Source organism: Dromiciops gliroides, chromosome 6 (genome assembly GCF_019393635.1).
Source record: "Dromiciops gliroides isolate mDroGli1 chromosome 6, mDroGli1.pri, whole genome shotgun sequence".
NCBI lineage: Eukaryota > Metazoa > Chordata > Mammalia > Microbiotheria > Microbiotheriidae > Dromiciops > Dromiciops gliroides.
In genome coordinates, this window is record NC_057866.1 from 194,235,257 (window position 1) to 194,251,597 (window position 16,341).

The 16,341-nt window shown below is 37.9% G+C and overlaps 1 protein-coding gene across 1 annotated transcript in view; it reads left to right on the forward strand.

Moving 5' to 3' along the window:
* Positions 1-13,927, forward strand: part of GALNT7 (polypeptide N-acetylgalactosaminyltransferase 7) — a 194,623-nt gene extending 180,696 nt beyond the window's left edge. Inside the window, 3 exon segments of the mRNA XM_043973515.1 lie at positions 5,779-5,877; positions 7,281-7,409; positions 11,494-13,927. Coding sequence (XP_043829450.1) covers positions 5,779-5,877; positions 7,281-7,409; positions 11,494-11,631 — 366 coding nt within the window. The 3' untranslated portion in view covers positions 11,632-13,927.
* The last annotated feature ends 2,414 nt before the right edge of the window (positions 13,928-16,341 follow it).

Sequence of the window (16,341 nt, forward strand, 5' to 3'; positions counted from 1 at the left end):
AAGCAGCTTAGCTGCACCAACCAAATAGCTGTGCCTAAGGATATGTGTGGTATTCCACAGATTTTGACCTAGGTAAATTATTGCATTTTTCCTTTAGCTATCTATGTTCATTCCCTTTGGTTTCTCTAATATATCCAACGAGCCTGAAATAAGGATCGCATACCATTTTCCGAGAGATGGTAGGAAAAAATAGCTCCAGTCCTTTTCCTCATGCACAACTGGATGCTAAGGAACCACCAAACCAAGGGAATGGAGCAGTAACAAGAAACCCGGAGGGGTTGAAAATTCATTCAGCCTTGGGACTTTATGGAGGAGGAAGATGATAGAGGAAATCATTGGGGCCCCCAAAGCACCATTCTGGAGCCTGGTTGGCAGCAGGTTTTCTTGGAGTGTTAGGTGAATGAGGAGTGACAACATGGTTCTCTTTGCTTCATCTTTTCTATTTTGAGTTGGAAGGGGGAAATTACAGTTGAAAGTCACTTCCCTAAGTGGGAAAGGCCCAGAGTCCACAGGTGGCCTGACTCTTCTTACATTTCTACTTTCTATGCTATGAGGCTGGCCCAAGGAAGCTTGTTGTCTGATTCGGGTGTAGAAAAATTAAATTACCCCTTAGTTCAGCCAAGACAAGTTTGGAGTTTCTATAAGAAACTTTTACTTGGAGGCCGTGATGGTGACTGTAGTGGCTGGAGTGCCGAAATCCTGCCTCCGACACTTCAGCTAGTTATGTAACCCCCTGGGTTCCTCATCTCTAAAATGAGGAGAGCAGTTCCTATGTCATTATGAAGATTAAGTGAAACATATAAATATAGGGTGTCCCAAAAGTCTTAGCTTCAAATTACACTAAGACTTTGGGGACACTGTATACAGGAAGCACTTTACAAGCCTTAAAGCCACTCTATATAAATGTTAGCTTTAAAAAACAAAACAAAACAAACTTATTGTTACTTAGAAGCTAAAGAAAAGAAAGGAAGGGAAGGAGAGAAAGGATGATTTGTCACAGAAAACCACAGAAAAAGATGAGTTCACAAAGTAAAGTTTTATGGTTCTAATTTAACTAAAATCTAGCCTAGCAGTTGGTTTGACTAGCATCACTTATGGGGAATTTCATGCCAGTTCCCTTATCTGTTCTTAAACTCTGTTGTTGGGGATGAATGCTTAACAAATAAACTCTTAACTTGTAGTCTGAGGAAGACTGAGTTTGGCACTGATTCCAAGGTTGGCAGATGAATTACTCTGTTTGCGAGCCTGCTTCCTGTTCTGGATATATCCACCCAAGTCATTCCCTCTAGCTCCAGGGACACATAACTTCTTCTCTGAAGTTGACCTATCCTTCTCCCCCCAACCTCAACCCCCACCCCCACTCCTCCAAGAAGAGAAAGACACTTCCCTATGTTGGCCCCAAACAAAGACTTTATACTAGGCTTCAGGTCTTCCTACATTAGCCTTGCAGAAAATTGTCTACTTTTCCCTACCTGGAGATCTGACTACTTAATATCTGTGTAACACTGGACAAACTACTTACCTTCTCTAATACTCAGTTTCCTTATCCTTAATTTTATAATCCCATCAAGTCCTACCCTAACTTGCTTTTTCTCTTGTGGATTATTTTCGAGTCACATTCAGAGTTGTCTAAGTCTGGCTGGACTTTCCAGTAAATCTAGACTTCTTTGCCTTTGGTTCAAAACGAACATAAAGGTTAGTCTTTAATCACTACCTAGTCGAAATGGCAGATGTCTTCTTACTCTTTTTCCTTCATCATATATCATCCTTCCCATTGGCCGACATGAAGCATACTCTTGATGTTTCCCTATTGCAAAGTTTCTGTTCCCTTCTGAAACTGCGGGGCCGGGTAAGGTCCTTCCCATATAAAGAATGTCTTTCTGCCCCTCAGCTCATTTGTAGATCAGGGATAGGTGGCATCGCCTTTCTGACTTCTCTGGGGTTCTCTTCTATGACTCAGGAATCTTCAAAGTAAAAGCCTTTCCTAAATATCCTTAATTACATCATAATAGTACGTAGTATATTGAACTTTCAATAATGGTGGGTATACATAATTCACAAGCTGAAGCAGGAAGAATAATCAATAGAGAGCCAGACCAGAAAATAGGTTCATCTCACTTCGCACACATCATGTTGGTGTGACCCCAGGCACATTAATTAGCCAGGCAAGCACTTTGTAATTTACAGAGCAGGTTCTGACCTAGATTGGCAGAGGAAGTTTGCTCACCTAGTAGTTCTCTATAATAAGGAAATGACAGGTACAGTCCTTATCCCTAATTCCCCACCTAGAAAAAAGTCCAGTTGCCTGTGTACTTATTTCATAACCAGATGCACTACCTGATAGCAGCTACCTAGATCAAAGACAAACTAATTGGTCTCTAGGGAGTATGCCTCGCAAATTCAACCCTATTCAATACTACCTAAATTAATTTATACTTAGTATTATGCCAAAGTACCAATGGACTGTTTTATGGGATTATGTAATAATCATATATATTCTACACATAGATATATTATAATATTATACTACAAAATAATAATTCATTTTGCATCCTGAAAGTTCTCAAATCTGAAGGGAAGCAATGAAAAAGTAGGAATGAAGAGGAGTATAGCATTACCAGACCTCAAATTATATGATAAAGCAACAATCAGCAAAACTATTAAGTACTGGGTTTTCCTAAAAAAAAAAAAATAGAAAAATAAAACAGTAAAACTGATTAGATAAGCAAGAACCAGAAACAATCAAAACCAGTAGCCCACTGTTTCACAAACTCAACATAAATTACTTAGGTAAGGACTCCCTATTTGACAAGAACCCCTAAAAATTGGAGAGCAGAAATTAGACCAGCATCTTATGTTATATATTCAATGATGGTGGATTATAATTTGAATATGAGATCCCCCCCCAATCTGTCTCTCCCTCTCTCCATCCCTCCCTCTGTTTTTTTCTCTTTGTACACACACACACACACACACACACACACACACACACACACACACACACACCCTCTTAAAGGAGAATAAGAGTTACCTTTCACAACTAAGAATAGAGGAAGAAGTCTTAACCAAACATAGAGCTGATTATGGAAGACAAACCAGGCAATTTTTATTCATAAAATGTAAAAGTTTTTGTACAAACAAAATCAATGCAGATAAAATATGAAGAGAAACTGTCTAGGGGGAAATAAGCTTGGTTACACCTACCTGTAATTCCTACTTCTTGAGAGGCTGAAGCTGGTCCAGAGTTCTGAGCTTTAGTAGGCTAGGTCAATTAGGTGTCAGCATCAATATGGTAAGCACTGGGCGGGGCAGGAGAGGGGAAGACAAGTTTACTTAAAGAGGGATGAACCAGCCCGGGTTGGTGATGGAGTAGGTCAGAACTTCCAGGCTAATCATTAGTGGGATAAGTCCACTTAGTAGCCCTTGTACTTCCTACTTTAGTCAAGATAGGGAAAAATGTCCTAAAAAAAAAAATTCTGATATCCAGGATATAGGAAATTGTAACAAATACATAGCCAAGAACCATTTCCCATTAGATAAATGGTCAAAAGATAGGAAGTTTAAAAAAAATTTTAAACTGTATAAGACCATGTGAAAATAGGCTCCAACTCAGGATTTATAAGTGAAGTGCAAATTTTTTTAAATTCTGCCCTTTCACTTCACACCCTGCAAAGTGGGAAGGATGAAAAAGAATAAGAAGTCATTGGGGCAGCTAGGTGGTGCAGTGGGTAGAGCACTGGCCCTGGATTCAGGAGGACCTGAGTTCAAATCCAGTCTCAGACACTTGACACTCACTAGCTGTGTAACCCTGGGCAAGTCACTTAACCTCTATTGCCCTGCAAGAAGAAGAAGAAGACAAAGACAACATTGTTGGAAAGACAGGAAGACAGTGAATTGGTCCAACCATTGTGAATACACAATTTGAAGTCATACTCTTTAATCCAGCCATCCCACTACTGGACATGCTCCAAAGAGCCCAAAGACAGAAAAATATTCATAGCAGCACTTTTTGTGGTATCAAAGACCCAGGAAAAAATGATGGTCTATTAACATAATGGTCATACTATTGTAGAGTTACAGATGATGAATTTGAGGAATTCATAGAAATATGGGAAGATTTGTATGAACTGGTACAAAGCAAAATAGGTAGAACCAAAATATACATTGTAACTACAAGAATGCAAATGAAAAGATCCCTAAAGAGATGCCTAACTCTTGATAACCAAAAAACCATTAATGGTCTTGGAAAACAGATAATAAAGCATAATGCTTGTCCTTGGCAGAAAGGTAGGGGGACTTCCAGGGTTGAATGTTGTATGAAAATGGGTTTTTTTAGGGTTGGGTTTTTTTTCTCACCTGTTTTTATTTGTTTTAAGGGAGAGTCTGTTTATGAGGGAGAAGGAGAGAGATATAAAGAAATGACTATGATATAAAAATTCAAAGGCTTTAATAAAACATACTTCTTTTAGTCTATCCCATTTCAGTTCTGAGGCAGCTAGGTGGTGCAGTAGATAGAGTGCTGGGCCTGGAGTCAGAAAGACTAATTTTCCTGGGGAAACTAGGTGGCGCAGTGGATAAAGCACCGGCCCTGGATTCAGGAGGACCTGAGTTCAAATCCAGTCTCAGACGCTTGATGCTTACTAGCCGTGTGACCCTGAGCAAGTCATTTACCCTTGTTTGTCTCAGGTTCCTCATCTGTAAAATAAGCTGGAGAAGGAAATGGCAAACTGCTGCGGTATCTTTGCCAAGTAAACCCCAAATGGGGTCACAAAGAGTTGAACATGACTGAAACAACTGTACAATAACAACAACAACAATTTCAGTTATAGCAAATTCACACGATTTGATTAATATCAAGTTAATTTATCAAGGTGTTTAATATCATATTATAACTGTTGTTCTGATGGTTCTGAAACCTTCCATAATAAATGTCCTCTCCTATGTCCTCTTTTAGAAGCAAGTAGAGGTCATCCAGTGGATAGAATTCTAGGCCTGGAGTGAGGAAGACCCAAGTTCAAATTTGGGCTCAGACACTTTATGAACTAGGTGACTGTTTGTGGTCAAGTTACTTAAGCCCTATCTTCCCTAGTCCATCCATAAAATTTTATTAAGTGCCTACTATGTGCCCTGTGCTACACTAAGTGATAGGAATATAGAAGGAGGCAAAAGACAATCTCTGCCCTCAGGGAGCTGGGTGGGTAGGTGAGACAACATGCAAACAAGAATTTCCTCACCTGTAAAGTAGGACTATGATAGCATCTACCTTCCCAGGGTGGTTGTCAGGATCAAATGAGACATTTGTAAGTGCTTAGCACACAGTAGGCACTTAATAAATGCTGGTTCTTGTCCTTCCTTCTTTTGGACCAATACATGCAGCACTTATACAGTGCTAAATTTGGAATCAAAAGACCCGAGTTCAATCTTCACTCTTCCATCTATTAGCTGTGAGAATTTAGACAAGTAGAGAAGTCTCGTCTCATGAGGGGAGTTGGACTAGATGGCATCAAAATTCTATCCAGCTCTAAATCTCTGATCTTAGGCATACCTTCTAGAATCTGCAAACTGTAGACCATTTGAAAACGTGATATTAAAGTCATCCCTTCAATGCCACACTCTCAAGTTTTGAGAGAACCACCATTTTGTTCCCTTGGGAATTGCTCTCCAGGCTTCTGTATGTAAATCAAGTTTTACAACAGTAGGTTTTAGACATAAAGGCTTTGAACTCATGGTATCAGAGTAAAGAAAGCTAAATACTCATGTTGCATCTTTCTTTTCCAGATCCGAGGTACTGAAACTGCTCATTGCATTGATAGCATGGGTCATGCAAATGGTGGTTTTGTAGAACTGGGACCTTGTCATCGGATGGGAGGAAATCAGGTAATTTATATCACTTTTTAGTTCTAATCTGGATTGAGAAAGATTAAGATAACTGATCATGGAGTTCTTTGGCAACCAGAAAGTTATCTATGAAAATGTGTTTACCAAATATTGTTAAGTGGTAAGGGTGCTAAGTGTCAGATATCATAGACTAAAGTTTGACATTTATCATAATGTGATGTTCTATAACTGTAGATTTCCACTACTAAGGTGGTATGTAACCATGTCCCTCTAACAATTCATTCTTTTTATTATATTTTATTTATTTCATTAAATGTTTCCCAATTACCATTTTTTTTGACATTTTCTAAAATTTTTTTTTAAATTTTGAGTTTCAAATTCTCTCCTTCCCTCCTGCCCCTATCCATTGAGAAGACAAGGAATATGATATCAATTATACATGTGAAGTCACGTAAAACTTATTTCCACAGTGGCCATTCAACAATTTATTTTCTAACCCCCCTCAATATATTCTCATTTCATCAAATGAGCTTGTCCCTAACTTTAATTTAAACTTTTACACAATAAATAAGTTTTAGTAACTTTTTTCTAATTTTCAAAGACTGAAAACATAATCCTTTAAATGATAATGAAGGATAGATACTAAGCCTGTGATTTTGCTGTCAGAGGGAATTTCCAGATTAGTCAGCACCTTTTCTGCAATTTATACCTGTAGTCTTAAGAGAGTTGTCAAGAGGACTGAGAGGTTTGTGCTAGAAGCAGGATTAAATTGTCTTCCTGGTTTTTTGGCTAGTGCTCTATGCACTACACCACACAACCTCTCTAATAAAGTATTGCATTCAGTCCCTAGCTCCTTGCACCCTGTAGTCTTGGACATGAAGAGAAGTCAAAGTGATTTTTTTCCTCCCCCAAATTTAATTCCTTTCATAATTTTAAAAAAGTTTACGTTATATTGTAGCATGGCATAGTAGACAATGTTATGAGAACAAAATGAGATAATATACATAAAGCACTTGCAAATCTGAAAGTGCCATATAAATGCTGGCACTTGTTCTTAAGATGATAATAGATAAGATCATAGATTTAGAACGAGATTGCACCTTAAAGGTCAGCTAGTGTGAGCTCTTCATTTTACAGATGAGGAAAGACTTACCCAAGGTCACACATTAAGGTAGAATTTGAACCCAGGTCTCATTCTTCCAAATTGTGCACAGGAAAACCTGAATTCAAATCCTACCTACCTCATGTGTATTAGTCTGCTAAATGACTGAAGGTAAACCACAAATTCTCTGAGCCTCAGGAATTATAGGTGGCTTCTGATCTGCCCTCAAAAATTTCTGCACTTAGGAAATTGTAGGTCATTGACATGGCATGGTTAAAAAAAAAAGAAGAAGGAGGGGTCAGTAGGGAGTGTTTCATTTTCTTGTCTTGTTTGCTATTAGCTTTTTAGAATCAATGAAGCGAATCAACTCATGCAGTATGACCAGTGTTTGACAAAAGGACCCGATGGATCTAAAATCATGATTACACATTGTAGTCTAAATGAGTACAACGAATGGCAATACTTCAAGGTATTTTACATTTGATCTTCTGAAAACAAACATAGCTTTTTTTCTTATTCCATTACCTTAAAATGTTCATAGGTTAATAGCATCATTTTTCAGATTTATTTTTAAATCTTGTTTCATTTGGTTAATCTATATTTAACTAGCTCCAAAAACCTATTCCCAGATCTTTGAGTTAAAAACATGCCACCATTTTCCTTTATTTAGCCATTTTACACAGGTTTTCCAAAACTTTTGGTGGCTCCTTATTGTATGGTTATAATTACTTACTGCCTGAAGTGATTCTGTCTTATTTGTCTAGAACATCATTTCCACTAGAATTCCATAGCCACTTTTCATGTAGCTAGAGTTATCAGCATTCTTTTTTACATTTATCTGGTCACATAAATACATTCGATTTTAGACATCAGAATGAGGTCCTAATTATCAAAAAATATTGTCTGTGCCATGGTATGCCCGCGCAGACATACACACTCTCATGTACTCAATTTATTCTTCCTATCTTCCAGCAGGTGGAGATAGAAGTTAGGAATTTGGCACTTATCTTCCTATTCCAATAGATGAAAAGCAACCAGTTCTTATGATAAGGCTGAGGATCCCACTCTTTATTGGGCAGTTGTTTCTATTATAGGTGATGCTATTAGTTCTTTAGATTTCGAATATTGAAAGTCCTTTGGCTAATTGTCACGTGCCCAACACAGTAGAATGTTTGTATATAACTCTTGGAGTCTAGACATAGCTAATATAAAGCAGTTTGTGTGGAGCAACCAGATGGGAAAGCTTCCAAGTAACTAGAAACACTAAGGCTTCATTTATTCATGTGGTATGGACTAGATGTTTCAGTGCCAGATCTGCTGCACAAGCATTCATCTGCCTTTATAGCTTCACTAACATGGAGGTTTGAGTTAACATCTTTCACAAATGACCACTGTAGTGGTAGTGATGAATACATATTTTCCCAACTTGGCGACAATTTGTGATGCATTTGCCAAAATATGAAATGACAGCTCAGGATGAACATGAAAGAAAGAAGCATTTTGCTTCAGAGAAAAGACCAAAGAAAGAAAAAAAAAGGCAGTGAGTCAGTAAGAAAGAAAAAGAGCCCAGGAAGCTTATGTAGGTGTATAAATGTGTTTTTCCCCTACTCCCTAAAAAGTCTAATTGTTTATCAACCAAATAACTAAACTCCAATCATCACAGTAGACAGAAGTAGATTGGAAACTGTACAAGTAAATATTCAGAGATGGACAAAAGGGAATTTTTAAAGACCCTTTTTGAATATGTAGGTGAACATTTACCAAAAAAAAGAACAGGAAGTATTGAAATTCATGTTATCATTTGTTGATCATCCAGTTGTGTCTGACTCTTTGTGACCCCCATGGACCACAGTATGCTAAACCCTTCTATCCTGATATTTCTCAAAGTCTGTCCAAGTTCATATTCATTGTTTCTGTGACACTGTCCATATCGTCTTCTGCCATCCCTCCCCTTTTCCTTTTGCCTTTAATCTTTCCCAATGTCAGGGTCTTTTCCAATGAGTCCCATCTTCTCATTATGTGGCTGAAGTATTTAAGCTTCATTATTTGACCTTCCAAGTGAATAACCTGAATTAATTTAAGTATTGACTGATTTGATCTCCTTGCTGTCCAAGAGACTCTTTCTCTAGCACCACAATTTGAAAGCATCAATTCTGCTACATCCAACTTTCCCATACAGCCGTATCTTTGACTATATGGACCTTTTTTGGCAAGATGATGATGTCTCTGCTTTTTTAGTCTGCTGTCTGGATTTGCTATAGCTTTCCTTCCAAGGAGCAGCATCTTTTAATTTCATGCTTGCAGCCACTGTCTGCAAGTGATCTCTGAGCCCAAAAATATAAAACCTGACACTGCTTCCATTTCTTCTCCCTCTATTTGCCAGGAAGTGATGGGAGAAGTTGCCAAGACCTTAGTTGTTTTTTGTTTTGTTTTGTTTTGTTTAGATGTTAAGCTTTAAACCAGCTTTTATACTCTCTTCTTTCACCTTCATGAAGAGGCTTCTTAATTCTTCTATACTTTCTGCCATCAGACTAGTATCACCTACATATCTAAGATTGTTGATATTTCTCCCAGCAACCTTAATTCTGGCTTTGGATTCACCCAGCCTGGCATTTCACATGATGTACTCTGCATATTAGTTAAATAAATAAGGTGAGAAGATACAACCTAATTGTATTCCTTTCTCAATCTTAAACCATTAATTTGTTCCATGTCCGGTTCTAACAGTTGTTTCTTGGCATGCAAACAGGTTCCTCAGGAGACAAGTAAGATGATCTGATACTCCCATCTCTTTGACTATGTAATCACATAGTCAAAGGATTTAGTGTAGTCAGTAAAGCAGAAGTAAAAGTTTTTTCTGGAATTCTCTTGCTTTCTCCATAATCCAGCAAGTGTTGGTGAAACGGTCTCTTTTTCTTCTGCCCCTTTGACCAGACAGCTCTTCTGGTAAATTTGAGTTCACATATCGCTGAAGCCTAGCTTGCAGAATCTTAAGCATAAACTTGCTGGCATGTGAAATGACTACAAGTGTTCAGTAACTTAAACATTCCTTGGCATTGCCCTTCTTGAGAATTAATTCATCAGCTGATCTTTTCCAATATAGTGGCTGCTGTTTTCTGAAATTGCTGGCATATTGAGTACAGCGCTTAAGGTTTTAAATCGTTCATCTGGAACTCTGTTACCTCCATTACCCAATGTGGTAAAATAATGGAATTTGGCAGACACCCAGGGGTCCAACTTGATTGATCAAGTAGTGTTCGAATTGGGTGTGAATGAGAAACTAAGTACCCACTTAAGACGATTACATTTTTAACCCCCTAGTTTAAACTTGGCCAACCCTGAGAAGGAGTGTCCTCAGAGGCTGTGGACTGTGTCATCAACAGGGAATCAACAGCCACACTACTTGAAGTATCTCCCCTTTGGGGGAGGGAGAAAAAGGTAGAAAAAGGGACCCCCAACAGGAAGTGGCACACACTCTCACTCGCTCTGTTGCCTTGAAGGAGCTTTGGAGTGGACTGGCTGCCATAGAAATTACAGACCCCTGTTGGTGAGTTAAATCCAGCCCTTTGAATTAGCTGATCTGGAAGCGAGTTTGGGGATTGTATAGGCTTTTGTTAGAGTTAGGAAGATTATCCATTTTCCTATTCTCTTGTCCTTGACTTTATTAATTTCACCTTTGCTGTATATTTTATTCCCATTAAATAAAACCTGATTTGTTTGTGGAAAAGAGGCTGTTAAGCTCCTTTCTTATTGGCCTGGGAGAAATAACTAAAAAGGCAGAGGAGAGGAAGCTTTGGACCTAGAGGTCCCTCATTATTTTCTGAACCCCAATATTATGGCGAGTCACCCAATTAACTCTCCCCATATTAAATTTGGCCCCTACAACCCTTATTGTTAAGCAATGCTTCCTAAGGCCCACTTGACTTCACTCTCCAAGATGTTTGGCTCTGGGTTGTTAGTGATGTTAAGATCTTTTTTGTATGGTTCTTTTGTGTATTCTTGCCATTTCTCCTTAATTCTCCTGCTTCTGTTAAATCCCTACCATTTTAATCTTTCATCATGCCCATTTTTGTATGAAACTTTCCTTGATATCTCTAATTTTCTTTAAAAGACCTCTTGTCTTTCCCATTCTATTAGTTTCTTCTATTTCTTTGCAGTTGCTCATTTAAGAAAACCATCTTATCTCTACTTGTTCTCTGGAATTTTGTATTCAGTTGGATATATCTTTCCCTTTCTCCTTTCCCTTTCCCTTTCCTTCTTTCCTCATCTATTTGTAAAGCCTCATCAGGCAGCCATTTTGCTTTCTTGCTCTTCTTTTTCTTTTGGAGTGTTTTTTGTTGCTGCCTTCTGGTCAAAATTGCAAACCTCTGGGGCAGCTAGGTGGCGCAGTGGATAGAGCACCGGCCCTGGAGTCAGGAGTACCTGAGTTCAAATCCGACCTCAGACACTTAACACTTACTAGCTGGGTGACACCTGGCCCTTTAAAAAAATGTTTATTGACTCACCAAAAAATCTACATGTAAATTCATTTCTTGCTTCTTTTTCTCCCCTAGAATCTACACAGATTTACCCATATTCCTTCAGGAAAGTGCTTAGATCGCTCACCAGTTCTACATCAAGTCTTTCTCTCTGAGTGTGACTCCAATAAATCCACGCAAAAATGGGAAATGAACAACATCCTTAACGTTTAGACAGAATAAAACAAACTAATAACCTACCTACTGACACATTAATTTGTACAGGACTGAAAATAGCCTGAAACCTGCTGCAGCTCCTCGATTTGTACAGCTCCAAACCTGGAACCTCCTGACGTTTGAAGGACATAGACGAACTGTGATAGTATGATAGCATTATCATCTGCAGTTACTGTTTACAAAACTGCTTTTACCTTAAAACTTTGTAGATGTTTACATCTTTGTGTTTGTTTGTTTTAAGATGATGTTGGTGATTTGTGCACCTATCAACTCTGCTGAATAGGAACAGAGTTGGAGGTGTTGTTTGTTACCTTCTTTGGGATTACACTCAGGGGTCTGAAAGGCAGTTTTTTTGTTGTTGTTGTTGTTTTTGGTTTTTTGGTTTTTTGGTTTTTGTTTTTAAACACACACTTGAAAAAGGGTTGGAGTAACCAGACTTTAATATATCACTTGGTGATTATCAACCTGTTGTATATTTAATTTTACATCTTTTTCAAGCACTGCCACAGGTTATTAGCCAGGGTGGCCTTCCTCCACAATCATGCTGCTTTTTTGAAAGGTGAATTTCAACACATTTAGTGCCTCTTTCATTTCTCAGTATATTTTTCAAGAGCATCTGAGGAAATTTATAGTATGGTTATGTTGGAACTGTCAACTATTTAAGGATAACTTTTCCCACCCAGAAACTTATGTGCTACCATTTGCAACCAACTTTTGAATGTTATAGAGCTTATGTTAATGGGAGGCACAGACCACCCCAAGGGTACTTTGTGGTGTGTCAAGATTTTGTGGCATTAAATCTCTTACCTGCTGGCATTGCTAGAACCTGTGTGTCACCACCAAGCCCCAAAATATTAAAAAAAGGCTATTAAATGGAAAATATTTCTTGGATGGCATTTGGGGTTTGGTATACCTGGAGCTCCAGGTATGTTTAGAAAACTGTAAACATTTCTCAGATTTGAATCTTCCAAAATTAAAAAAAAAAAACTTTAGTTAAATTCTTCAAAAGCTCCTTCAGAATTACAGCTAGAAATTTCCTAGCACTTGTTAGATCAAGCCTTACATAATTGCTATATATCATAAACTAAAACTATACAATTTATTAAGCCAATAATGATTTAATTCTATATTTGCATCTTTGTGCTAGACGAAATTCACTTGAATAAACTGAACTTTTCTTTAGTATAAAGAAATGTTCAAGATGATAATCATTAAAAATATCAGCCACGTTAAACAAATTCAGCAAACATTCTCCTATACTTGGGCATTAGATTTCTTTTATTAGTACTTTTTCAAATTCTAAACTTCTTTAGGCTCATTGTCTTTGCTGATTTTTCCCCCCATAATAATAAGGGGTACTTTTATTTTAGATATTTTTCTTTCTCCCTCCCTCCCTCCTTTCCCCTCACCCTCTAATACTGAGAGGACCTAATATTTAAATTGGTCTGATTCTTATTTCTAAAAATTCCATTATCTCAAAGTACAAAGGACAAATAAGATTCATAGTAAAAAGCAAATTGGACTTTCACTCTGAGCATGCTAATACTTAGTGAAAGGGCTTTAGAACATACTCTGACAAAGGAAACAATCTTCAGAGCTTTAAGAACATTATTTACATACTGATTTTGACAATTAGCTAATTTTGAGATTATTGCCTAATTTTGAAGGTTGACTAATGTTAAACATCCCGAACAGCATACTTATTTATAAATCCATATTCTTTCATTGTATTTTGCTACTGATTGGGGATCTTAAAGCATTTCAACTTTCATTTTCTTGTAAGGGTGTTTTATATAAATTCTAAAGTCAATCTAAGGAAAGCTTGCTGGGATAAACTAAGGAATGTGGGCACTTTCATTGCTTGTTATATGAAAAATGACTCCATTTTCCACGTTAAGTAGATTGTAATTATGCTAACTATGCATAGGCATAAGAAAGGTGGCACAGGCTGCGCAAGTGTATTCTAAATGGGGATTTTGTTTAGTTCATTAAAAGCTGACACTCTGTGAATATGATTCTGTATCTTGCAACTGCAAACTTTACAAAACAAAACCATCAGAAACTGTTGCAGTAAAAACTTTTCTACTTTAGGCTGCTTTGGAAATAATTCCCATATCCTTGCTTTGTAAGTTGATAATATCACTATGCATTTCTACACATTTTATAAATTTGATTTATGCAGATTTTGATACACTGTATGTTTCTGTAGAAATTGTATAAATATTCAAAAGTTTTATTAGGGGTAAATTTGGGAACCTTATGTACATCTTAATTCTGGGTTGCTCGTTTTTTAGGTGAGAAAAATAAAAATATTGTATTTTGATTTGTGGTATATTTTAAGTCATAATTTTTCTAAATAACTTACCATTTTTCAAAATGGAAGTACTTGATTTTGCTGTCTAGAACATAATCAGGGCAGATAAAATTTCCCTTTATGAATACAATAGTTTCAAATGTAGTACATTTATAATAATTTTGTTTCAGACAGTGGCATAGCTCTGCACATGCTTGGAATACTCACAATGTTCTTCTGTAGTTTGGAGTTGTTTAGTTTAAGGAAATGTCCACACTGTTGAAATCTCAGATCTTTGAACACAGAAAATCACTGGCCTGGAAGGAGACTTGAGTTTGCCTATGGTTCAAAAAAAGACAAATGGCTACTGGGGGGAAAAATTTCCAGGGATTGATTTCACAGCTTCCCTTGGTAGCTTATTTTAGTGTTTAATCACACTGACAAGCCAAAAAACTAAGAACTTTATGAAGATTATAAAGAAATCAATAAGAATAATTTAGTAATTAAATAAACAAGCATTAAGCATTTACTTTGTGCCAGGCACAGTTTTAAATACTGAGGGGAAAAAGACAAAAACAGTTCCTCCATCCCTCCACTCCCTCCCCCCTACTCCCCCTCCCCCCCCCAAGATGCTCACAATCTGATCACAACATGCAAGCAACCGTGTACAAACAAGATAGATACAGGATGAACTGGATCAAAAAATACACGGAGGTAAAGGAATAATGACTAGTGAGATGACTAGAAAGGTAAGAAGGGGCCAGGTTATGAAGGGTTTTAAAAGCTAGACAGGGGACCTTGAGTTCCAGGTACCTGATAATAGGAAGTTGGAAATTTGGGAGTGGAAGTCAGGAAAAAAATATGGGCTGGATAAATGGATCTGGAAATCTTCCCCATAGAGATGGTAATTGAATCCATTAGAGCTGATGAGATTACCAAGCAAATTAATGTAGAGAACAGGGCCCAAGACAGAGCCTTGAGGAATACCCACAATTAACAGAGACAGCTTGGAAGAAGACCCAGCAAAGGAGATTGAGAAGGCACAGTTCAACAGGAGAGCACAGTCTCACAAAAACCTATAGAGGAGTTAGTATCCAGGAAAAGAGGGTGATCACTAGTTTCAGGTGACAAAGGAATCAAGGATGAGGACTAAGAAGAAAAACACCATAAAAATGGGCAAATCAATGAGTTTTTTGAGGATGTAAAACTATATAGGCATGTTGGGAAAAAGCCAGTTGGCAGACATAAGATTAGAGTGGGAATGATGGAAGGGGTATCAACTGGAGAAGACAGGATGGAGTGGGATCATTTGTGCTAGAAGGGTTTGCTTTAGCAGAGCAAAGGGTCACCTTATTCTGTGAGAAAGGGGTGGAAGAGAGTGAGAGAAAGCATGAGTGATGTGAGATGAGGAGGGGATAAGCTCTCAGCAAATGACCTTTATTTTTCAGCAGAATATGAGGCAAGGTTCTCTGCTGATAAGGGGAGCTATGGACATTGCAAGATGAAAAAGTGTAGCAGTTGCTGTGGGATAGTGAACTGTGTAGGGAGGAATGAAAAGATTGCCTTGCCAGTGAGCCCAGTTAAGACTGTGCAACAAGCCAGCATTGTTTCGTGATTTCATCTATCTGTTTAGTAGCATGAGAATAGAAGCTAAGGCGGCAGATGGTGGGAGTCATCGAAGGCAGGGAACTCGGCAGGGCAAGACTGATGACAGGGTAATAAAGGGAACTTGAGAAGAGGCTAATATTGAATTGAACTGACTTATCAAGGGGTCAAGATGGAGGAGGGCTAAGTGTAAAACCAGCAGAGCAGTAATGTCCCAAAAGAATCGAGGGACTGGGGTCACAATAAGAATGAAGATCAATTGAGTTGGAGATTGTAATTCACTTTACAATCAGGTAAAAAGAATTTCAGAGTTCATGAACATGAAGTGGAACACTTGTGGATCAATGGCAAGATCCAAGAGTATGACCGATCTCTGTTCAATTGAAGTAGGGTGGAGGGATAAAGTCATGGGAAATGAATAAATTGAGGAATTGGGAAGTTAGGGTGTTTGAGTATCAATTTTTAAGTACCCTTAGCATGAGGGCAGGAGAGTGAGCCAAGCACTCAATTCCTTGAGAAAGGAAGTTAAGCATCCTAGAGGAAGGTAGATAACAGCTACCAGAATCTAGACGGAGTGATAAACATGGATTGAATGAACTTCAGAGAAGTCACTGAAGTAGAATCTGAAAGTGGCAATGCAGAGCAAGTTTTCCAACTTCCCCATGAGTGGGGAAGGGGAGTGGGGTAATGAGTACAAGTGCAACAAATGGTGGTAAGGGCAGCCACAGATGTTAGGTCATCAAGTCTTAGTAAATTACAAAATGAGAAAGGAAAAAGTTTAAGATGAAAGCAAGTTTGTTTATCAATGG